The sequence below is a fragment of the Triturus cristatus genome, chromosome 4_2 (assembly GCF_964204655.1).
Source record: "Triturus cristatus chromosome 4_2, aTriCri1.1, whole genome shotgun sequence".
NCBI lineage: Eukaryota > Metazoa > Chordata > Amphibia > Caudata > Salamandridae > Triturus > Triturus cristatus.
In genome coordinates, this window is record NC_140586.1 from 560,310,450 (window position 1) to 560,336,266 (window position 25,817).

The 25,817-nt window shown below is 44.9% G+C and overlaps 1 protein-coding gene across 2 annotated transcripts in view; it reads left to right on the top strand.

The window, feature by feature from the left end:
* The window catches only part of MTF2 (metal response element binding transcription factor 2), a 404,555-nt gene that overhangs the window by 183,067 nt on the left and 195,671 nt on the right, over nt 1-25,817 (top strand). For both annotated transcript variants that reach the window (XM_085602198.1, XM_085602199.1), the window contains 2 exons: nt 19,363-19,431; nt 20,247-20,370. In XM_085602198.1, coding sequence (XP_085458324.1) covers nt 19,363-19,431; nt 20,247-20,370 — 193 coding nt within the window. The remainder of the gene's footprint in view (nt 1-19,362; nt 19,432-20,246; nt 20,371-25,817) is intronic.

A 25,817-nucleotide genomic window follows, 5' to 3' on the forward strand; every position in this document is an offset into this window, starting at 1 on the left:
CAACAAATGGGTCAGCAGTCAAGCTATCAAGGTTGGCAACAACAACAGAAGCAGCCCTTTCAAGGAAGAGGCAATGGCAGAGGAAGAGGCCAATCCTCTAGAGGAAGAGGAAATGGGTCAAACTGACTCAATCACTAAGAAGGACCCACTCAAGACACCATTTGGGGGGGCAGAATATCCTTTTTCCACAGACAATGGGAAAGGATCACAACAGACAATTGGATATTACATTTGGTAAAATATGGGTGTTGCATAGAGCTAACAAAGATACCACCTGCAAACCCACCAAAAGCAAGGAAATTGAGAAGATCAGAACAAACACTGCTAAACGCAGAGATCAAGGAACTAAGCCTAAAACAGGCAATAGAAAAAGTACTAAGACAAGAATGGTTCACAGGAAACTACTCCCCATATTTCCTAATACCCAAACAGGATCAATTTCTAAGACCAATCGTGGACTTGAGATTCATAAACAAGTTCATACTAATACAACGCTTCAAAATGTGTACCCTCCAAAAAATAATCCCACAAATTCAAAAGGGGGATTACTTGGCAACAGTAGTCCTCAAAGATGCCTACTTACATATCCCTATGAACAAGACACAAATTACCTAAAATTCCTGCACAACGGAACACACCACCAATTCAAGGTACTTCCTTTCGGAATAAAATCAGCTCCACGGGTTTTCACAAAGTGTCTAGCCTCAGTGGCGGCCCACCTGAGAAGAGAGAGAATCCACGTCTACCCCTATATAGAAGACTGGCTCATAAGGGGACACTCAAAACAAACATGTCACAATCGGGTTCAAAAAACGCTACAAACACTGGGTTTCTCGATAAACCACAAAGAATCTTCAACAACACCAGAAAGAGAAAAAACCTTCCTGGGAGCAAGGTTAAATACAGCAACAGCAAAAGCAAGGGCATACCCCACATAGACCAAGATACAAGCAATCCATCAAGAAACAACCCTCTACCAGAGGGTTCAGTCTCTGACATTGAGGAAGGTCATGAAACTAATGGGCATGATGGCATCATGCATCCCACTTATTCCTCACTCCCACCTACACATGTGCCCATTCCAAGAGTGGCTTGCCAACAGCTGGTCTAAAACCACAGGAAGTTGGGAGGATCTAGTGGTTGTTACACAACGGGTGCAAGCAGAGATACAATGGTGGGCATCCAACAATATAGCACAGGGATGACCTTTCAGGAACCCAACTCAATCTGTGACCGCCCCCATGGATGTATCCCTCAACGGTTGGGGAGTGCATCTCAACCAGCTAAATGTTTATGGTCAGTGGAACAAGCAGGATTCCACAAAGCACATCAACTTTTTGGAAATGAAAACTGTCTTTCTGGCACTCAAGGCATTCCCGAAACTTCACAAACTGTAGGTATGCTACCTGGATTTAGTAAATGGAAATTGTTAGACATAGCGCATCTTGGAGATGTTTGGAGAGGCCAGGCCATATTCAGGGGAAACCATCTTAATCCAAACAGACAATACAACAACTATGTTCTATCTGAACAAACAGCCATATTCAGTGGAAACCATCTTAATCCAAACAGACAATACAACAACTATGTTCTATCTGAACAAAAGGGGGGGGGGGGGGGGGAGACAAGGTCCTTTCCCCTGAGCAAACTTGCACAGGAAGTCTGGCAATGGGCAATATTTCACAAACCTACAGACAGCACATCTACCAGGAGTAGACAACATGACAGTGGACCAGCTGAGCAGGCAGAACAGCTTCTCCTACGAATGGGAGTTGAAGCAGAAAACAGCACATTATCTGTTCAACATCTGGGTAACACCAGTGATGGACCTGTTAGCAACAGTGCAGTACAAAAAATGCTAGTCCTTTGCCTCAAGGTTTACACACCACCTATCAAAGGGAAATGCACTTTCTCTCAACTTGTCAGACATTTGCTTATGCCATTAGACCAATACCCCTGATGCAAAGAGTGTTATAAAAAGTAAAAATTCCAGGAGCAAATATGATTCTGATTGCCCCTCAATGACCAAGGCAAACATGGTACTCAACCGTCCTAGAACTATCCAGGGGAGAAATTATCAAGATCAAAGCAGAAAAGGACCGGCTAACAATGCATATTTTCACATTACCGTTCATCCAGCTTATCGCAAATATCTCAGAATTGTGATAGTAGGCAAACACTATCAGTTCAAAGTACTCCCATTCAGAGTAACTACTGCTCCCAGAGTGTTTACCAAATTTCTAGCCGTAGTGGCAGCTCATCTCAGAAGACAACAAATTCATGTCTTCCCATACCTAGACGACTGGCTCATCAAAACCAGCACACACCAGAAGTGTCTAGAACACACTCTTACCACGCTACACCTACTCCACCGATTGGGTTTCACGGTCAACATGCAAAAGTCTCATCTACAATCTTCAAAGGTTCAATCTTATCTAGAAGCCACTCAACAATCACACGACTCTAGCCTCTCCCAATGCAGCCAGAATTAGCAATATCCAAACTCTGTTGCTACTGTCCCAGGCTGACCAAACCTTACCAGTCAGGACTTTCATGTGTCTACTAGGAATGATGGCGGCATGCATTGCAATAGGTCCTCATGCAAGACCACACATGCATCCGCTACAAGAATGCTTAGCACGTCAGTGGAATCAGTCACAGGGCCAATTAACAAATCTAGTGTTGGTGGACAGCCACACCCATTGCTCTCTGCAGTGGTGCTACCCACAGAATTTATCAAAAGGGCGCCCCCTCCAAGAAAGCCATAGTGAATTGAGGCAGCTCCTTAGGGATGGGGGTGGCTCGAGGATAGCGCTGACCAAACTTCAAAGAGGGGTTTACGAAGGCGGTCTGGCAATTCCAGACATCAAAAAATATTACTCTGCATCGCAGATGGTGGCAATCAATGACTGGCTGTTTGTGGACAGAGGAACCGGTGTATAGGGTAGATCTAGCAGTAGGGCAGAAGAGCTATCTAGGCGTGCTGTCCCAGAAGACTAGTGGACCACAAATACCCCCCACAAACACAATCAGTAATAAGCACATGAGAAAGAGCCACCAAATTCCTTGGGTGGGCAAAGAGATCTACATAGCAAACCCCACTTTGGGATAGTGACCTGTTAAAGGAAGTAGGTATGCTACAGGGATTTAGGAAATGGAAATGATTAGACATACCGCATCTTAGAGATGTTTGGAGAGGCCAGGCCATAATCCCATTCGAGGACCTACAGAGGGAGTACCAGCTAGCAGAGACTGAAAAATATAGATGTATGCAATTAGGGCATGAACTCCGTAGACACGTCAGAGAAGGGGAGCAATTGCCAGATTACAGCCCCCTAGAGGGCCGGTTATTGAAAGACCGGATATGTGATTAAGCCATATCCCTAATGTATAAGAAAATTATCAATAACTCGCCTGACCCGCTGAGGTGCTTGCGAGAAGCCTGGGAAGCGGATATCGGATTATTGGAAGACAACGACTGGGCTGAAGCAATACAGAGTCCAAGGGAGGTAGCAGTAAGAGCAAGGTTTAGATTAGTCCAGTTAAGGATCCTACATAGGTCCTGCGCTATAGGAATGTTGATGCACAAGTTGGGACACTGAGAGTGACCATAGGCATATTGCTCCGGGTTTCCCTCGTTTTAAACAGTCTTCCATGAAAGCACTGAATTTTCCCGTGGATCACACGTCTGTCAGACCGAGCGGGTTCCCTGTGTGCGGTGCGTTTGTAGCGAATGTTAGATTTTAAAGGCAGCTCTTTATTACGGACACCGTGTAGGACTTGCGTTTTAAAAGCTAATTAACCCCAGACATCCCTGGATCTTGCGCAAGTATTCGAGCGGTGTTGTTGAAACAGCTGTGCACAAACCCCTCTCCTCTCCACCTCCCAGGAGTTTCGGGGTGAGTTGCGTTTGTTTCACCCCATGCTGGCTCCACACACACCTTGCAGCTTGTGGGGGATATTGAGTCTGGGTGGAGAGCTTCTATTACTGCCGTCAGTCTCCGGAACTCCTGCTATAAATAGCTGCGTCCGCAGCGCACGGGCGGGCAGTTTACTGTGTGAGAAGAGGCGGCCCGTGAACGGTCGAACTAGTGGGGCTTGCCAGCCTTAATCTTAACAGAAGCCAAGACGTGTCATGACCTACACTGCAAAAGACACACAATTGATGGACGGAATGCAGAACCAATCAAAACATTAACCCCCAGTCAAGAGATCTGGGTTAAATCCATCATTCTTTTGCTCACCATGCCACCCCAGTTTAGACCTGGACATATGCAGATCAGCCTTGGCCCTGTGCCTCATGGGAACAGTCCAGCCCGTACTGCCAAGCCAGGTCCTCCCTGGACCGAAAACAAGCATCCTAGGACTGGTTTCGGGGTTTCACCCTTCTTCAGCCAGGATAGCTTCAATCCAGTGGCGCGGTGAGCCCGGGACCCACGTGTGGGCATACCCTGGCTGATGAAGGGTGATGCCCTGAAACCGGTCCCAGGATGCTTGTTTTCGGTCCAGGGAGGACCTGGCTTGGCAGTTCGGGCTGGACTGTTCCCACAAGGAACAGGGTCAAGACTGATTTGCACATGACAGGGTCCAAACTGGGGTGGTGTGGTGAGCAAAAGAATGATGGATTAAACCCAGATCCTTGTGACTGGGGGTGAATGTTTGCATTGTCCAGCATTCCATCCATCAATTGTTTCTTTTGCATATGACCTACACTGCGGTAGCCTTAAACAGACTCTGCCATACACACACTACCACGCACTGGAACTCACTCTTAAAGAACCCCCGTGCCATCTCATGTGACGCACAGTCACGCATCCTGCGCGCAATCATACTACTACCAAATCTAGCAATAATGACAATAATAAAGCTGCAAATTGTATATGGCACCTCATAGTGCAGTACTGGCGTTTCTAAATATAGAACAGACTTTGGCATTACAGGATGTAAAAGTATTCAATTCATCGTTCTCGGGAGGATTAAACACTGAATTGCCTAGTTTATCTATCTCTCTATCGATTTGTCTGTCTGTCTGCCCGTCTTGAAACTGCTTGTGACTTGCCCTTGATCTAAGATCTTTGCAGCAGAAGTGTCTTATTTTAATTCATTTGTCGCTAAAATGGTTTACGGGCGTTACTGATCCCCCCCCCCCCCCCGCCCTCCCTCTTCCCGCCCCCACACCCAGTGATGTGTTAGCAAGCACAGTTGCATATTAATTTACCCAGGATCACACGGCGCGGGGTAAGCCCAGCTCCCCAGATCCACTGTCAGCAGTGTTGCCTCTAGATCATAGTTTCTCAATGAATGAATGATTAGATGGATGGGCTCGTGGGTGGTTGCACTGCTCTGCATTATTTCCTTGTTGGCTCGCATTGCATTGAATGAGCACTGAGAAGTTTAAAGCTGGGCAGTGAGTGTCTTCCTGAATGAGAGGAGTTGCTCTCCGTTCAGTAAAGTAATTTAGTGAGTAGTGAGCGTGCTTCCAGCGGCGAGTAGATATTGAATGTACTATTGTTGCATTGTGTAGCTGCTAATAGCGAGGTATTCGTTTCTAGGCGCATTGGTCACCCCCCACCCCCCCCGTCCTACATCCCTGACTTCCTTTGTCCTGGGGTCCTCAGTTCCTCGCTATACTATCACTGCCAATCAGTTGTTTTTCTCCAGTGCAGGCTTGAGTGCCCGGCGCTGGTCACCGGAGGGTGCTGCAACTTGTTTGCTGTAGCATGGAGAACAATGAGCTCCTTCTGCAGGATCGGGGCGGGGGGGGGGTGAAGGGGGTTGTTTGTCACTTCTTGGACTCTGTTTTGCATGGCGTGTGCATGGTGTGTATTATCCGGACCCGGTGCCCACTCTTCCCTTGCTTCATTCTTGCACACAGCTTCTTTGGAGAGGGGAGGGGGCAGAGTGAAACGCCCCCCTTTAGCCCGGTTTGAGGTATTTTCGTAGTTAGAGCAGCGTATCTCTGCCCGTTTCCTGGGCTCCCAGCAGATCGCTTACTGTTGGAACAGCTATTTTTAAAACGTTGTTTTACTCCGTTGATGGATTCATATTTAATAGGCCCCCCGACAGCCGCCCCGTTAGCCGTTATTTATTTGTTGGCCATCTCCGACCACAACTAAAACCTCGTTTGCGGCATCTTTATTCGTGGTGACTATTTACTGTGTTACACACTTTGCGATGGTACACACTCTGTGTACCCCATAACAAAGTGCCATAAACGGATAAACATGAAACGTCAGGATTTCATTTTTGTCTCATCTGAACCTGCATTAATTTCCATTCTGTTTTTAGGTCTCGCTGAGCCAGCGCATGCGCTGCTCTGCGAGACATATAGTAGGTGGGTTTTCAAAGTGCTACCCCATGCTTTGGCTGGCCTAGCGCGTGCGTGCACCCGCCATCTGTCTTTCACGGGTAATTAAGCGTGTGGACGCTGCAGCTGCTTTCACTTTTGCAGCCGCGCGCCCACTCGCTCCGCCCTGTCCGTGTCAAGAGCAATTAGAAACGAGTAAGACGTACTACTTTCACTGTGACACCCTCAACAGCCATCTTTGTTTTTGGCATATTTCACTGCCAGTTTTGTACAATGCCCTGTTGCTTTCTTTTTGAACTTTGCTGATATTTACAGTATGAGCCGGAACAACAAAAGAGAAAAGAGAGCATAATTGAAGACAATACATGCACGTCAACCAGACTTATTGCCAGAGCAGCATGACATATTTGCAGACCAGCGTAAAATTTTGTTAGTCAGAAGCAAATAAATATATTTAACCGGATAGTTTGCAAAAAGTGGGGGAAGAGGTGAATGGAGAATTCCTCCATTTTCCGTCTACTTGGTTCGTATTAAAACAGTTTTTTGCGTTTCGATCTGGCACAGGGAAATTCTAAATAAGAACTTTGATATTTTCTCCCATTTTGTTCATCCCGTTTTCATTTTCCTTCCTCACCCCTCACCTGCCTGTTCCCATTCTTGCCTGCTTTCCCCGTGTGATGCCACAAGGCTAGTCCTCTTTCGCTAGTCTCAGACGTCACTGAGCTCGCGCTTAGAATGTTGGAGAGTCAAGGTTCCATGGACGTTTGGTGCCCTTGAGCACTTTTGCTTGGGTTCATGGCTTTGACAGGGGATGCAGTATATACTTAGCTTCTGTTCCCGTCTGTTTACAACAGCCCCTATGGGAAAATAGTAGTCTTGCTTACAAGTGACTACATATATTGTACGTTCACGGCTACTGGAATTCTTTTATTCTATGACAGTGCTGTTGGCTGCATAATTGCGGATTATTTGACACAATCTACCATTTACTGCACAATATTCAGCTATTCAACTCTGGGTCTCCGGGTTATTTAAGCTTTAAACGGGCACTTAAGAGTTCAAACTTTTGCCCGCACAGTTCTAGTGTGTTAAAATGACAAACCGGTGAAATAATGACACCCCAGGATGTGTACCATTATGCTACAAAATTAGCATTTTGTTCGCACATAGTTTACTTAACCCTGCCCCATAATTTGGCCCTTCATTGCTGTATATTTTCACTGGCCCTGGCTCGCTTGAAAGCTTACACAGCAAGGAAGACTAAAATCACTTTTATTTTGTGTAATATGGTGTTTACACAATGATATCCGTCACATACACGCAGCCTCGTTAAATATGATGCAAAACCGTCTTGACACAAACTCATTTTCATGACTACAGGTAGCATACTATAGCTGCAAAAACAACTTTGTGGTAATTTATTACGCCCAAGGCCACGAAAGCACATTTATGGGCCGGTTTGATGTGCAGTCTTAATTTTTTGATGACCGCTTTCTGAAGAGGTTTGCAGTGAAGAGTAGGTGAAAGACTGCAACAACAAGCAAGGCTGCTTCACAGCGACCGTGGGATATGTCTGATCTCTGAAGGGCTCTTCCGCCTTCCTGGCTTAATGATACATGGTAAAATGCATCCGGGACTTGGGCCAACCCATTTAGCAATCAAAAGCACGAGAAAGGACGTGTTGCATCTATCACGGTTGGGCGGTAAACACACTGGCAGGCTTTTATTAATGGATGCTTGGTGTAAATATGATTCTTTAAAAAAAATATAGAACTGAGAGAGTTACTGAGCGATATCAATTGGTTCTCTAAAACTCTCTTATGTGATCACTCAGTACCAGCGGATGTGAGGTAAACCTGCCCTCTCACCACCCATTGCAAACTACCCCCAGTAACTACCAACGTCCAACACTAAAGACTTCGCTGCCTTGAACAAACAACACTGCTTGTTCGCTGCCCTCAATTCGCAGCCTTCTCGGTCTCCTGCCTCCTCATCTGTTGGCCTCCGACACAAAGTGATGCTTTCACAGATGCCCTACGGGGGTTACACACGGACATTTAGATCATAAGAATTTCTGCAAACCTGGGGATCTTAACTGTGTGGATGAACCAGCATTACATAAGACCACATACTTACCACCACTGAAGTTACCTGACTTGCATCAATTGGTCACTGGATCCACCCAATCTTGTGGTTACAACCTCAACACTATACTTAGCACAACAAAATAAAACCGCCATCCTAAAAAGCACAATTCCTAAAAAATCCAACACAAAAATAGTTACTACAACGGGAAGAATTTTGACAATCTGATTTCAAAAACATCTGTCCATCTCCCACTTCTTGGGCATCTAAATGTCTATTAAATATTTCAACCAATGGATAATAAGGGTGCTCAAATAGTGCGCCCTCTCAAAACTATGTGGCTACGAACTAACAGAAAGCCGCGAACTAAAAGAAAGAAGCAGGTTTAGTTCACACATCATACTTTGAAAATGAGAAACCATATCCCATGAAAGACTTTGGAAGGTAGCACGCCACCTCAAGGCTTAAAAGCAACTCCAAGGGCAGGACTGAATGTACAGAACCTCAACAATAAAAAGTCAAGAGATCTACACTCTACACTCAGTACATCTCTACTATCACATACCCAACCGAATGGCTCTCCAAAATAGTTTGCTAAAGTTCTTAACATTGCCAGCAACTCAACAAATGTAAAAGATTCTCAAACTCTGCAATGCATTAGTAAGCCACTTCATCTAAAAAGATGCTAACTTTGAACCGTACTTTCTTTTCAAGGCAAGCAGCAACAGCATCATACCACCTCCCCTCTAAATCTAAACTGAGTTAATTCAGTCCTCCAGCACAAAAAGATAATTAATGAAATGGATAAACATAGGAGACTCCACAGCAGATCTTTGCCCTCCAAACATTTTAAAAATAATTCGCCTTGAATCCTGTGCTGCATTCCTTGTTACCAACATTTACATGAGAGAAAATGATTATAACAAAAATGTATTCAAACATTAAGAGGTAATATGTTAAATGTCCATATTTAGAGTGTAAGACCGACTAGAATTGAAACAAGCATTGGTATAGCCAATAGGTCTTGCTTTTGGGACCTTATAAGTGTTTAGCCATGCAACAGTTGATGTTGTTGCACCAAGGATATTGTGCTGCATAACTAAATACTTATAAGGTCCCAAAAGCAACACCTATTGGCTATGCCAATGCTTGTTCATGTTCTTGTAGTGATAAGATCTATATATGCAGTGATATCACACCTATATCTGCAGTAATAATCTCACACCTATATTGGAAGTAATGGTAAAATCACACCTATAGCTGCAGTGACAGTAATCTCACACCTATAACTGCAATAATGATCTCACACCTCGATCTGCAGTGTTAGTAATCTCACACCTATCTAAACAAATAATGATCACACACCTATATCTGCAGGAATAATGATCTCACACATATATATGCAGTGATAGTGATATCACACCTATATCTGCAGTGATGGTGATCTCCCACCTATAACTGCAGTCATAGTAATAATACATGGGTATATGTAATATGCACTCAGTCTTTATTCCAAAATGAGTGGGTATTAACATTGTTAATGCATTAGATTAATGTGATTTAAAAAAAAAAAAATCACGTTGATAAAAACCAGATTATTTTTAAAAAGAAAAGGGCAGCCCTTCATCTACCCTGTTCCACAGATTGTGCTAACAGCAGCTGCATCTCTCGCAGGTTAGGTTGCGCATCTCCACCATTACACAGTTCGGGGGCTCTGGGACAACAAACACAAATGTCTCCACATCAACTATCTATAGCTTCTAGCAGGATTTCTAGCGCTGAACACTCTTCAGTCTCATCTCAAACGCTTAGTTGTCCTAGTCTGCACGGACAACATGACAGCTATGTACTATGTACAAAAACGGGGGGGGGGGGTGACACACTCCCAACTGTCACACCTCTCTCAGACAATTTGGAGCCGGGCAATCCATCACAGGATTCACCTTCTGGCAGAACACCTTCCAGGAGTGAACAATCAAATGGCCAACCTCCTCAGCAGAAGGAGGCAGCAAATACACGAGTGGGAACTTTATCCCCAAGTTCTCCTTCCATACTTTCCACAATGGGGATACCGACAAATAGATCCGTTTGCCACAGTAGACAACGCACAATGCCCAAACCTCGCCTCCAGTTCCCACACCCTCTCTCCAAAGGCAATGCCCTATGGATTAATTGGTCAGGGATATTTGCCTACGCTTTTCCGCCTCTCCCACTCCTTCCATTTCTGGTTCACAAACTCAGACGAACATCACTCACACTGAATTTAGTAGCACCCACATGGGCCCGTCAACCATGGTAAAACACCCTGTTAGAGCTGTCAGTTGTTCCACATCAAAAACTATATCTCACCTCCAGTCTTCTTACTCAGAACCATGGAGAAATCAAGCATTCAAATCCCAAGGAGCTCAACTTAGCGATTTGGCTCCTGAAGTCAGAGTTTGGATAGTTAAATTTGCCACCAGACTATGCATATTCTGAAATAAGTGGGAAAGCCTACTACCAAAGCTTGTTATGCAGCAAAGTGGAAACGATTTGTTGTCTATTGTAACAACAACAAATGTATTCCTCTAGATGCTTCTGTTCAAAACATTATTTGTTACCTTTTGCACCTACAGCAATCTGGACTGGCTTACACATCTATTCGATTGCACCTTGCAGCAGTAACTGCGTATTTGTATAGAAGAGCGCTATTGTATCGAAAGGACAAAATATTTATTTTCTAACAACAAAGCAACTGTTTGTTGCATTTGCACCACCTCACAAGGGCAATCCTATCTCTAAATCTGGCATTTCAATATGGATTGTTAAATGCATTCAAACTTGCTATGCAAAAGCTAAATGAACTTAATCTATATCCCCTAGAGCGTATTCCACTCGCAAAATAGGGGCATCTATGGCCTTTTTAGGTAACATTCCTATAGCTGGCACCTGTAAGGCAAGCAACATGGTCAACACCACACACATTTACCAAACACCATTTTGTGGATGTATTAGCACACCAACAAGCAAATGTAGGGCAAGCCATGCTAAAGACACTTTTTCAGACAGCTGAAACATCTACTGGTTAGCCACCGCTTTGAGAGAATACTGCTATATAGTCTATGCAAAGCATGTGTATCTACAGCACACATGCCTCGAACTGATTGTTAGTTACCCAGCAAGCATCAGTTCTTTTCATGTAGAGCTGTAGATTCACATGCGCCCTCCCACCCCCGACACCTGCAGTTGTTGCAGTTCTCGTTATTTACATTATTTACGCATGGACAACTCTTTACTACTCACTCCATTCTCACCCTCTTGATGGAAAACAGTTTAACAATGGAGTAGATGTCCATGCGCACTATCACCGAAAGGAAGAGTCACCCTGCCTCGTGACTGGAAAGACTTCTTCGGAGAAAAACAACTTGCAAACATCCGTACCCAACACTAGATGGCAGGAGTATGCAAAGCATGTGAATCAGTAGCTCTACATGCCAAGAACAGATGCTTACTGGGGAAGTGACATAATCCTTATCCCATGTGTCTTAATATACTGCAAGGAGGTGCCGCAATAAGAGTTTTTTATAGAATTCTAGAGGAATCACTCTCTGTAGTTCATATACGCGGTGTTGTGTCAATATCTATGAATGGGGAGAGTCTGAAGAGTGTCTGTGTTCTGGTTACTGTCTTGCCTCTAACTGAGTTGGCTCCCTTGTTCGCTCACTTTCCCTACCACTGCTGACAAACATTGCCCTGTCCCCGATAACCATCTCGAACACTTCCCACAGAACTGCCCTTGAGGTGACCGTGTATTTTCTTGAAGTACTCTATTGTTGCATCCTCGTAGAGATTGGACATGCAAGTATCCTGTGAACTCCTTCTTAAACTCGCTCCAACTGTCGAGGATTAGATCATCTTGATTGTCAAAGGGTGCTTCCTACTGTGCAGAGACTGCCCCTAAATATGAGATAAAAAAAGGTGGGTGTGGGTGTGTGTAGGTGGGTAGGTAGGTAGGTACAGGGCCTCTAATGGTGGCACAATAAGTGCTTCAGCCCTTAGAGGCCTTCACTGGCCACAGGGCCCTTTGTACCTCTTACAAGGGACTGACATGTGGCCATAGATGTGCCAATTATGGGTACACGGTACAGTTTTGGGAAAGCACACAGGCCCTGGGAAAATGATTGGCAGGGACCCAGGGCACATCAAGTCAATGTGCATCAGTAGTCTGGCAAAAAGTGTAGGGGTTACTGAAACAGAAACCCTGCTTCGTTCACCCAAAGGTGGGGATCTGGAGAGAAACCTTTGAAGAAAGAAGCATATTTAATTTGGTATTTTAATTCAGTAGTTGATGGACTAAATGAAATGGATGAACTACTAAGTTTAAATTCAGAGTAGCGTTCTTCAGAGTCTTCGTACTGCCACCCATGATTTTTTCCCTTGCATTCAAAAGTTTCAGTGAAATTCGGGCCGCTATAAGACCACATTTCCCAAGAGACCCTGCTTCTTTCCTGGCCCATGTGATACAGCGTGCATCCAATAAACTTGCAACTGAGTCAGATGCCAATACGTGAACCAATGCGTTCACAGCAGCTGGCCCCAACGTCTAGCGAGATGATGGCGTGTTCTACAATTTGTATGCCGTACTGAGGACTTGGTAAGTAAAATCAGACACATGTGCAAGTTTCTCGAAGGTAGCGGACGCACTGATGGCACTTGGTTATCACATTTTTTCATCGACTCAAAGCGAAGGCTGTACTTATTGAGTCAGAATGTTTTTTAACAGCACTTTGGGAGTCCCGGCACTATGGGATTACGAATGGATTGTGTATGGTTTCAACAGATATTAATAAGTTATCTTGGGATAGAAATGAAAGTGCAGGTCCATTGTCGTTGATACAGTTTGGGTCGGGTCTATTTATGTATTTCAGAATATGCTAAACCATTTTTGGTTGGTGATTGATTTCCCAGTAATTAACTGATGCTACCCTTGAAGGACGATTGGTCTATGATGTCAACTGGATTGTTTTTTAAAAAACTCGGATGGTTAGGACCTAATTAAAGAACTCCAGGGTGTTTGGTTTTTTTACAGGCCGTCTTGTCATATTAAGGCATTCCACAAGAGTTTGTCATTAGGAAGGAATCAACAAGAGGTATTCATCTGGTGAAGTATAAAGTCATTTTTTGAAACCGTTACCCTTCCTATGCACAGGGTACTGATGTTTGTGTATATATATGTATATATGTATATATATATCTTTTTTCTTGCAGTTCCGAATCCTGATGAGGACCTATAAATTATTTAAGGTTCTAAACGTGTTGATGCAAATCTCAGCCCAAACCGCACTAAAATATATTATATGCTGGAACATTGGTAGATGAGTGATTTCATTCAAGGTCACTCCTTTGTTCTCAAACTAGCATTGTAAAGTAGGATTGAGAAAGCCCAGTCAGGAGTAAATTACTAGTAAAGATCAAATAAGATTCCTCTTGGGCATTAAAATTCTGAGCTGATGTTTTCATTGCTATTTGTTGTTATAAGTAGATTAGTCTAGTTTATTATGATTTTGATTTAAGATTTACGTAGGGTAGGTGTTAATGTACTGAATTATATTGTGAATTTTGCAATATGTGTTTTGTTTAAAGATAATGTTCTAAATGATTGTGAAACAATAACAAAAAAATTAAAAGGTGATCACCGATATGAAATACAGTGACCACGGACCAAAAGAAAACGTTTGTAGGTTGTGAGAAAGTGCCATCTTTCTTGCATGGTATGCCCCCACTTTTTATTATATTGCTGATGTACTTTGACTGAGTGTGCCCTGGGCTCCTGCCAATCAGGTACCCAGGGCCTGTGTTCCTTCCCTAAAACTGCATGAAGCCTAAACCCAATTGGCATCTCTGGCCACATGTCAGTCCCTGGTTAATGGTACCCTAGTTCCCCAGGGCCTTGTGACCAGAGAAGGCCCCTAAGGGCTGCAGCACTTATTGTGCCACCCTTAGAGGCCCTGTACTCTGACACACACACACTGCCTTTGCAGGCTGAGTGTCTTGGTGCAGAACAAAACAGTCGACATGGCACACATCTGTGTGCCAGGCCCACAAACACACTGCCCTGGCATACCTCAGTCACCCCTCTAGCTGGGTGCACTATGCCAGTGGTGTAGGTACAGGTGCATGAACCCTGTGCCCCTACAGTACCCAGGTCCATTCCTGGGTATTGTAAGTGCAGTGCTGCCATTAAAAGTATATGGTGCTGGGAGGTCGTCAACACGAACTCCACAGCACCATGATGGCTACACTGAAGACTGAGAAGTTTGGTATCAAACTTCTCAGCACATTAAACCCGCACTGATGCCAGTGTGGGATTTAATGTAAAATGCACAACAGAGGGCAACTTGGAGTTGCCCCCTGAACCTAACCTATAATCCACGTCTTGTCTGAGGGGCTGCCTAGGCTGCCACACAGCAGACATGTTGCTGGACCCCTGGGTAGAGAGCCATCCGCTCTCCTGGGCCTGCAACAATGCACATCCTGGGCAAGGTGCTAGGTCTCCTCCCCCAGGGCAGGGGAAGCTTCAAAGGCATGCCACCTTTGTGAACTTCTCCAAGCCACTTGCTGTACTTAGCAACTGGCCTCCACCGGTTCTGACCCCCACTCTGGCTGGAAGACTGGCGGGAAAGCCCAAGTGAGGAAAGGGGGTGTGCCAACCTCTGCCAACACCACCCCTCAGGTGGTGGAGGGGAGGTGAAGCGCAACTCTGGGCTCTCGCCATCTTGAGGATGGGGAGCCATGCCCAATCAGGATTAGTATCCTGCGCCCCTCCCACTGGAGAGTGGCAGGATAGGGGGTGTACCCACCCCAGGGAAGGGACCCATTGGTCCCTGACCTCTACCAACCTGTAACGCCCCTAAATTTAGTATTTAGGGGCACCCTGAACCTTCCTTCCTCAGATCCCGAATCCGAAACAAGCAAGAAGAACAAGAAGAAAGAAGACCTGCTGTGCAGCTGCTAACAAGAGGACGACACGAACTGACTTGGCCCCAGCCCTACAGGCCTGTCAACCCTCGAACCTGCTCCTGCTGAAACCCGGGGTCTCCAGTGGTCAGCAACCTCAAACCCCGGATGACCTGACTGCCTTGTGACTCTAAAAAGACTGGGACTCCCACGAGCAGTGGTTCTGCTCAAAGCAAGTAACAAGCCCCTGGTGCCTACCAGGAACCGCGACTCCTGTACACTCTGCACCCGCCAAGCCTGGCCTGTGCCGGAGTGGACAAAGACCCCGAGGACGTCTCCCCAGCGACTGTGACCCCGGATCCAGCACCCAAGGGCCCACCTCAACACTCCTGACGACGCCTTCAGCCTCAGAACCAGGGACCCCTCCAACCGCGACCAGCTGAGGGAAAGATTTCCCAATGCGAAAAGACGCCCCAGTACCCTGCGGCCCCCTGTGCCCAGCTCCAGGGTGCCTACCTAACCTACAGCTTCCCAACTTAACTCTCGAAGTGGTGGTCGCACCTGAAGAATCTTCATCTCCGAGCTTGCAGCCTTTGTTCGTCATTGAGCTTCTCCTTTGAAATCCATTGAGCGCCCGACGGCTCAAAAGCACCCTGCACCCAGCCGCCCGAGTGCCCCTGGGAGTGCAATCTCTGTCCTATTTTACTTCCCCACTTGCCCTGAGCAAGTGACCAGGAGCCCAGCTCCCACAGCCGCGTGGCCTGCCTGCTAGCAGCCACCAACCATAGGCCCCCTGCCCACCATAGGCTAACATTGGGCCTAACTCTCTCTGCACCCGGCTGCCCCTGTGCCGCTGAGGGTGTAACAGCTGTACCTACCTGACCCTGGGAGACCCCTGAGTCTATGCCTAGAACCTTAACTCTGTCAGTCTAGTGCTTACCCAAAAGCCGATAACTCACTTTTCTTCCATAAGGTAACATTGACTGGTTTCACTTGGAAATTCTTCTAAGTGTCGAGTTTTGAAACTTTAAAATATTCACTAAAAATCAGCCGATAAACGAAATTACTCACCTGTTATCAGGAGAGATCCCAGTGCTGGATCTTGGTGCCCAGCACTGACCCTGAAAAGTAATTGCAACCGTACTTGCTAATAACTTGATTTTCTTCCATTGCCTGGTTTTTGCCAGAAATTCCTGGCAAGTGTCAATTTTTGAAACTTACAAATATTCCTTAAAAATCGCTGTGTAACAAACTATTTCTTTCAACTGTTTACAGGAAATGCACCAGGGTTGAATCCAGGATCCAACCCGGAGTAAGAAAATCATACGTAAAGTAACCAAAATTGCATTTACTTAAAGTTCCATTAAGCTCAATGTTATAATTGTGTTTGAATTGTGTTGCCTATTGCAACAACTGTATCTATTGCATTCAAAAGTCTATTGCCGTTTGAAAGTATTTAACTAAAGCATCTCATTCTGAGAAAGTATATTTTGATACCTATTGTTGGTTCTAAAATAAAACTGTATATTTTTATATACAAACCGTTGGCCTAGAGTTCAGTTATTGAGTATGTGAGACCATTTGCTGGCTGTGTACAACAAATGCTTTACACTGTCCTCTGATACTGCCTTACTGCTCGACCAAGCTACCACTTTAGAGAGTAAGGTTATATCTAACTTTAGCCTCTGCCAAACCTCTGGGGACTGTGGACTCTGTGCATACTGTACCTATTTGGGAACAGTATATACAGAGCCACTTTCTTACATAGGTGTCGAGTCGACATTGGCGTGTTTGTTGGTTGAACTTTTAGAAAGTTGGTATTTTCTTATTTTAGCCATTTGGTGCTTTCTGCCTGTCTCTGATCACACATCTGGGTAGGGTGACAGTTGGGCTTTGTGTATTCCCTCTAGACAGCCATACACAGTGGGAGCGTAGGTGTGACTTGATGCGCCTGTCTGGCTGGATGGAAGGAGCTGGACCCAGCCTCCCACCTGAATAGACTGTGTCCTGCCCCCAAAGAAAGGGCTGAAAAGTCCCCTGTAGTTAATCTGGTGCCAGGGCAGGACCTCGGTACACTTCAAAGACCTGTCTTTGAAGTCTCCTCCACTTCAAAGGCATAACTGGGTATAAGTACTGGACCTCTGACACCACCACTTCAGTACACCTCTGGACCTGTGGATACTCTGCCAGTAAGGAGGACTTCTGTGCTGCTGAAAGGACTGCCACTCAGAAGGAGGTGCTGCCTTGCTGTGCTGACCTGCTGACCTCTTGCACGGACAGAAAGAACTAGACCATGAAACCTTCTTGAACATAGGGCCATAGAGGGACTGGATTGGCTAGAATGTTGGCCTCCTGATCTGAGCCTCGGGGATATAACAGACCCCTCAAAGACCTAGACCCGTCTAGAACAAGCTCCTGATCCCCAAAAGGCACCTCACAGGTCCTGGCCCTTGGGAATAGATTTAAGCTCTTAAAGTCAAACTTTCGGGCTCTTGAACGCAAACGGGCCCAGTCGCTCCGGAACCGTGCGACTCGCACAGAGAATTAGTGCAGCCACCACAAGTTCGTCTCTTCGCACAGCAAGCATCTTCCACCATTGTGGATTGTCACTGCGAGGCCTCAGCCCGTCTGTGTGACTCTCGGCCTGCTCTTTGTGCCCTGCCACCATCGTCCTTGACTCTTTCCTTGCTCCCGACGAACTTCTTCCCTGCGAACAGGACTTGGCACAAAACTTGAGGTTAAAACTTCAGCGGGACTAATCTGGGTCTGTATCCAACCCATGATCCATTGCGGTCGACCTGAACTTTGAGATTTGACCCAGTCCAGCGCAACCGGATATCCCTGATTGGCGCATTATGCTTCTAAGCGCTATGTTACAGTTTATTCTTTAAAAATTCATAACTCCGGTCCTACTTATTGGATTGCAGCTGTTTTGGTCTTTATATTTATAAAATATAGCTCTATTTGTCTAACCTCTTGTGGAATATTTTTTTGGTGTGGTGTTTCTACTGTTGGAAGTGTTGCACAAATACTTTACACATTGCCTATTAAGTTAAGCCTGACTGCTCTATGCCAAGCTACCGGGCGGTGAGCACAGGTTAATTTAGGTTGTGCGTGTGCCTTACCCTAACTAGGATTGTGGTTACTGCTAGACCAGGGCTTATAACCCAGTCAACTAGGAACCCAATTTCTAACGCTGCCCCAAATTATACATTGTTCCATGGCAGTTCATGAGCCCAGTTCTGCTGCCCTACTGATAACTGGGGTTGATGCTTGCCAGCTGGAGGGAGGGAGGGGTGGCAGACATGGAATAATGAGATTTTGCTTCCCAAGTTACTTGTATAATCCCATGTTCCGTGGTTGATAGTCATTCCAGGTTTTGGAAAGCTGCAGATGCTCTAAAGAACTCGGACGAGAAAAACCTTGCAGTTACTTAAAATAGTGGCACAGGCAGAACCAATCTTCTCCCTGCAAAACTGGGGATGATGCAACTATCACCATTGGTCCTGCAGTCGACAAAGTCCTTGCATTAAGTTAGCGATAACAATGATACTAACCTAAACTGATGCAGTAGCATTACAAACGACTATGTTACTGGCACTGGTATTAATACTGGCATTACTACCACTGTTTACATTTATATTGGTGGTTAATAAGTGACTGTTGATGGTATTTTAGCTGTGCAAATATTTATGCTTTATCAGAGTTATTAATTTGACCTGGTTAATGAGGTACTGCTATATTGGTGCTTGCTTGTTTAAGGAAGATATTGATATTAGAAGAGTAGAGCGTTTACTAATGTTCTGCTACTAGTCGTAGTCCTTCTTGACAGAGCATCTCACAATGAAATAGCCGTATTAATGGACTCCCCAGGAAAGCACACTATGAGAAACCGGATTAGCTTGACTAGCCAGCTTTCCTGATTACAATGCTAAAAAAATTTATTAATAAAATCTGTTAGCACTGACAATGTTCAATCATGGTACAATTTTTAGATCAGTTAATGAAATATCCGCTTTTATCTTTTTACACAGATTCTACACTTTCATTTGTTCAGTCTGCAATTCAGGACCAGAATACCTCAGACGTCTACCTTTGCGATGGTAAGTATCCTTTAAAATACATTTCTATTCAGTGCACAGTACCAATAATGACATGGTTTGGTTATATTTCAAAATTAAGGGTTTTGACACGAATAGAAAGATTGGTAGCCTACACTCTTTTAGGACTCGCAACAGTTGTCTCCTCTTTCTGACTGATCAGTGTTCAGTCGTAACTATAGCTGTCAACTAAGAGAACTTAAATGCATTGGGGAAAGTTGACAAGATCATGTTAAGTCATTTGAGAGAATCTGGGATCAAAATTCAGATCGGTCTATTGTGAAAACGATGTAATAAATGATGGTAATTCCACAGGGGATTATAGAGAGTTCTTAAATCATATGTAGCTAATATATTTATCTGGAGGTCACCTGTGAAAGCCAGCCATGCCTACACCTTGTAATCCCAAACGTCGCCACCCTCAAACAAGAAGTCCCCTCTACTCTAAATTGTTCTGAAGTCTTAGTTTGTATATTCCACCTAGCTACATTTTTGGGAGGTGCACATGGGTTGGGGATTAAGTTGCAGAGGGAATTGAATGCCCAGTAGCATCCCTGTCCACAACTTTCTTTGGTGCAATTTGTGATTGATTTCTCAGCTTGTACGGTACGGGTTCCCAAGCAGATATGCAGCTGTGACACAACCGACATTACCTACCCAGGCACACCACAACTTAAAGACTGTTTCATTTGAAAAACATAATTGTTTACTTGTTGGATGTTAGTTGAATGCCATGCCACAATTCAAGGATAACACAAAGTTTATTTACAAGTGAACCCATTTTACTGATGTATTTAACATATTTGTTTTACTTACAGGGTCGACATCACTCATTTGTGCCTTTATAACCTAAGTGTTATTCATAAGAAGAAATATTTTGATTCAGAACTTGAACTTGTCTCTTACATTAATGACAACTGGGAAAGACTGGACCCTGGAGAGGTTAGTCTTTCCAAATAGTGCTCTTCATTTATGGTATGCCCTTGATAGCATTGGTTTATAAAAATGCTGTACAGGTACTTTCATTGCTGGATAATTGTGTTGGTGTTCCAGGTGTTGGGGGCAGCAGGCGAGACAGTGCGAGGCATAATCTAGCCGTACCCAGAATGATCGAGCTCCCCGTACATGAAAACAGGAAACTAGAGCGGGCAGAATTCAAGGAAAATTCACAAATACTTCCATTGTCTGGTACAGTTGTCTCATTCTGAATACAAGTAGCTTTGCAACACTGTTAAGTGTGTACAAGGCGGAGGGCAAATCTACCCCTTTCCTATCTTGGCTGTCTGTGACTGCTTTAGTTGGACATCATTTTATCAGACAAGCAGCACCTAGCAGCATACATGGCTGCAAACAGTCACTGTTGGCTGCTTATTTATAGTTGCAAGTTTTTTTTTGCTCATTACTTTTGAAACTTGAACAACTTAGACTACATGCGTGTGCATGCAGAGGGCTATTGGGAGGTAGGCCAGGAAAGCATTGTTCGAGTGAGTTCCCATTTTAATCTTGATTTATTCCGTCTATACCTCTAGTACTTTCAGGTATGTGCAAATGCTACGGTACATGTATTAAAGGATTGTATATAAGATGGTTTCAATGGATTTATTATGCCTTACAGCCAGCTGTGGCTTATGAAATGCTCTAAAGTATAATATAGGTTTAATTGTTTAGAGCATGCTGATATTTGTGCAAAGAATACTGCGTCAGCATCTTCATGTTTTTTGTTTAACATGGCAAATTGCTTTCTTCGTTAGTATTTCATAGCCCTGAGTTGATTACTGAAACACCACTTATTGCAGTTGTAGCAGAAGTTATGTCTCCTCATGTATTAATCCTTAAGGGTGACACAGCTGCAATCAGTTGAACACATTCTAGCACAAGGGAGCGAAAATAATGCTGTGAGCGGACATCTTTTGTAACCCTCTTTATTGGTCTTAAAGAGCATGTCACCCTATCTTTGTCTCAACAGAGAAATGTGACCGTATTTCTTTTGAATCTTCCCATGCCTTGGGCAGATCTCTAGCGCTCCATCAGTTAATTCAGTCCATCTTTACTAGTTATCTGGAAAGGCCTGCTTTGTGGCGAAATTTTGATTATTCGGCGCAAACCTAACACTGTAATGCTGACTGATAGGCTCTAAACACTGTAGGGGTTTGAGTTGCCAACTTGTCGTTCTTTTGATTGTTAAACTCCCTACTCGATGCTTTGAGTAACAGGTTGAGGGCCAGCAATTTGACCTTCGTGACTTCTGCTTCAAGGGAGATATCCAGATATTTTCAGCACTAATGTTAGTACTCGCTTCAGCTCTAGTATCAGTGCTTGAACCAGTGCTCCTTTAAAAAAAATATCCATGATGGACCCTTTTTTATTTCTGTTCTTTTGGCAAACACCTTTCAATCTAGTGGGACCAAGTCAACCCAACTGCTAAATACTCTCTCAAATCCAAGTCAAGATTTGTGAATACAGCCTGGGAAGTCGCTACTAATTATTCTAGAGGTCTTGCATCCTTGAATGAGGTATACCGGAAGTCCTAAAAGGTGTTGTTCATGCATGGTCACCCCTCCCACTTTTGAAAATGTCCTTTTGTGATCAGGTGGTGCTACTGCCCAAGCCATCGCTTTCTTATGGACAATATGCTCAAGCAAAAGAAGTTCAACTATTTTCAAGCCTCTGTACAATAATTGGCTCCCAAGGATAATGAGTCTTTGTCTTTGGGAATGCTTCAGCTCAGTCTGTGGTTGTTTTATCAGCCTACTGAACGAAAGCACTTCCCACAAAGGTTAGGTTCTCCCACAAAGATTAGAAAGCTAACAATCAGTAAATTATAAAATCTAGCAAGCCTTGAGTCAGGTTATCAACAGTGCAATAACGGTAATTAACGGCTTGTGTTGGTTACACAAACGTGACTGCTCTACTAACCTTATCTCAAAACATGTTCAGGAGGAGTGTAACTTGAGGGTAAACTTAAAGAAAGGGGCCAGTAAATGTAGGCCATTGCTAATTGGAACATTGTCTCAGTAACCTCTGGACACCTCGACTAGCTAGTATTTCAGCTGCTTCCATCTAAAGATACCAAAACTGGATGTATGGAAGACAGAAGAGCACCTTGCCTTTATTCTCTTAGACAAACCACACTTCATATATTACTGACAACGATTTTAATCGGCTTAGTACATGTGATCTACTCTTGAAGTACTCCTGACTTCTTAAATTTGAAGTAATTAAGGAGCACTTCTGACCTGACCTTTTCCCGTAATTAGAGGTAAGTCACAGTACTAACTTTGTGAATCTGGCTCACATATTTGACCAACCATAACCTAAGAATTGTGGGGAGACAGACACAGACCCCCCCCCCCCCCCCACACCAGAAATGGTTGTGAGCACATAGGCATACAAGAGAAGAATGAAAATAACTATCTCAATTAATGTTGCTTCATTATTTTTCTGATGGGTACTTCTAACTGCGTATTCCTCTGTGCTAGAGTGAATGCAAAGAAATCTCCCAAAAATTGAGTGCCGCTAGGCAGCACCTTGTGATTCCACAGCCACCTTGAAGTAACGGAGTTGAGCCATAGATAGGCAACACCCCTGCACTTAGACCTCATGTACGAAGCGGCTCCTTATGATCTACCAATAATTGGTTATATCTTGTAAAGAGTCCAGAGATTCCCTCAGACGTTTACAAGGCTCAGTGTAAACCCAATGTGCTCTATTTGTGATAGTGTGGTTGAGCAGCCTTAGGCCTAACACAGAGTGTAAGACATTTATTATACATACAGTGACTAATAATTGACACACGACTCAAAAAGGAGATCCACACATTTTATTGAAAAAAAAAGCTTTCTAGATTAATTTTAATACCAAGATGTACGTTTAAAGGTAAGTACGTTTTGCAATGAAAATACTTTTCACTTTAAAAAGCAATGTAAACTTATGGGAGGAAAACAAAAATGCAGTTTGCAAGGTAAGTACCCGACTTACAAATCCAGTCTTCAGGGGTCTGTGGTCAACACAAGTCAGAGTTCAAGTTAGCAGCAAAACTGCACTACCAACGGCACAGGGATGGACGGGGGTAGAGGTCAATTTCAAAATTGATGCACCCAATGTTAACCAGTGGAGACTGGGTGTGATTGAAGATGCACTGCTTACCGGTAAGTAAAGCGGTGTTAGGGATCAATCTCCGAGGATTAAGGTAAGCACAGGGGCACAAGGCAGCACCAAACTTGCACCCTCACCGGCACAGGGTCGGCCGGCTGCAGAATGCCAACATAGCAATGGGTACCCCATGCAAATCAATAGAGGATATCGGTTTTAAAGAAAGGCTGCAGGATCTGGACAGAAGGCTGGATAAAGAAAACCCACAGCTGCACAGGAAAGTTCTGATGCAAGAGAGCATAGGGACACCATTGGTCATGCTCCCCAAATCTCAGGGGCCTCAGTTGCAGGAGTGTCCTTATGCGTCGGGAATGGCTTACCAGGCAGGTCGCGGTTGTGACTGAGGGAAGGGCGGGGGGGGGGTGGAGGGGCATTGTACAGAGACTGCAGGTGTCAACTGGGAGTCTGGCAGGGGTTGACCCACAATGGAATCTTGCTCAGAATTGCAGGAGAACCTCGCAGGATCATTGGGTCACTTGGACTCTGGCAGTGGCCGCCTGATGCAGAAATGGGTCCGATGGTAGTTTCGCAGTTCCTCATGGCAAAGTTCTGGTTCTTTAAAGTTGGTTTCTTCTGGACAGGTCTGCTGTCCACAAGAGTTTGTAATGTTAATTGAAGGCAGGCAGTCATGCCAGTGTTTTGGGGGTTGCAGTGTCTGCAGGGCGAGTTGACTTTTGTAGCAAGGACGAAAGGCAGCAGACCAGTCAGCAGAGCTGGCGACAAGTCAGTCACTTGTCCATCTTTCTTGATGGTGCGGCTCCTCGGATTCCGGGTTTCGTACGTCATCCGGGGGTGCCACCTAGATTTAGGGGTGTTACAGGGGAGTGACTGGTAGGGACCAATGGGTTCCTTACCTGGGGTGTCTACGCCCTCTATAATGCAAAGGGGGGGCACACCTATTCTCACTTAGTTTTCCCGCCGGTTTTCCTGCCAAAAGTGGGGGTTTGAACCAGGGGCGGCCATCTGCTGCTAGCAGCAAAGGCTGGGGTTGCATTACAAAGACATCAAGGCTTTTAAAGCTTCCTTAGTGAGCACTGTGCTTTCCTGGGGGAAGAGGTGAGACACCTCTGCCCAGGATGGACTGTGTTTCAGGCCTCAGAGAGCAAGGGCTCTTGACCCAGGGGTCCCGAAACATGTCTGGTGATGGCAAGCTGCCTAAAGCCAGTCGGGGACCATTACAGTTGGTAGGTTTTCAGGGGGCACCTCTGAATACATGTTTTAATAAATCCCACACTGGCATCGGTGTTGGTTTGTTAAGAGGAGTTGTTTGGTACCAAACACTCCTGGTTTCAGTGAAGCCATCATGGTGCTGGGAAGCTAGAGTTGTACTGTTTACAGCCCATGTACTCTCTGGCTTCCCTGGCACTTACAATATTCAGTAAAAACTTAAATATTGTAGGGGCTCATGCAGATATGCCCATACCGGATATATGGTGGTCTTTGTAAGGCCGGCTAGAGGGTTGACTTATCCACACCTTAGGCAGTGTTGCTTTGACATGGCACACAGGCAGTGTGCAATGTCAATTTTTTCGTTTATGTAGCACCAAGGCATGCAGGCCGCAGTGGCAGTCTGCATGGCCTTGGTGAGTGGTCCCTATGAGACTATGGAAGCTGAAACATTTCAGACACTCACCCCCTGTCACAGTTTCAGCGCTCCGTCCATCATTTCCTTTTGATTGCTTTGTTCGCCCTAAGTTGGCAGGGTATGCCCCGGCGTGGGTCCCTTGCTCCTTGCTCACTTAGCCACTGGATTCAAGCTAGCCTTGCTGATGAGGGGTGTTAACTTGAAACCGGTCCCAGGATTCTTATTCCCATGAGGCTCGGGGTCAAGATTGATTTGCATAGGGCTGGGTCTGAACTGGGGTGGCGAAGTGAGCTAAAGAACGATGATGGATTCAACCCAGATCTGTGACTGGTGGTGAGTGTCTGAAAAGTTTCAGTGCTCTGGCCATCTCCTTGCCCTGTGAGGCTATCCTCATTCCCAATGCCCTAGGTACCATGAGTACCATTTACTAGGGACTTACAGGGGGGTCTGAAGTTGCCAATCGTGGTACAGTTTTTGGGAAGGACCTCTGGCACAGGGGACATGGCTGGCAGGGACCCTGTTCACTTTCTATAGAAACCACATAATTTTCCTGGCAAAAGGTGGGGGCTAACCATGTCAAAAGAGGCACTTCTCACACATCAGCTCCTTTTTTTTCTGCACCCTTCAACATGGATCTGGAGCTCCACTCGAA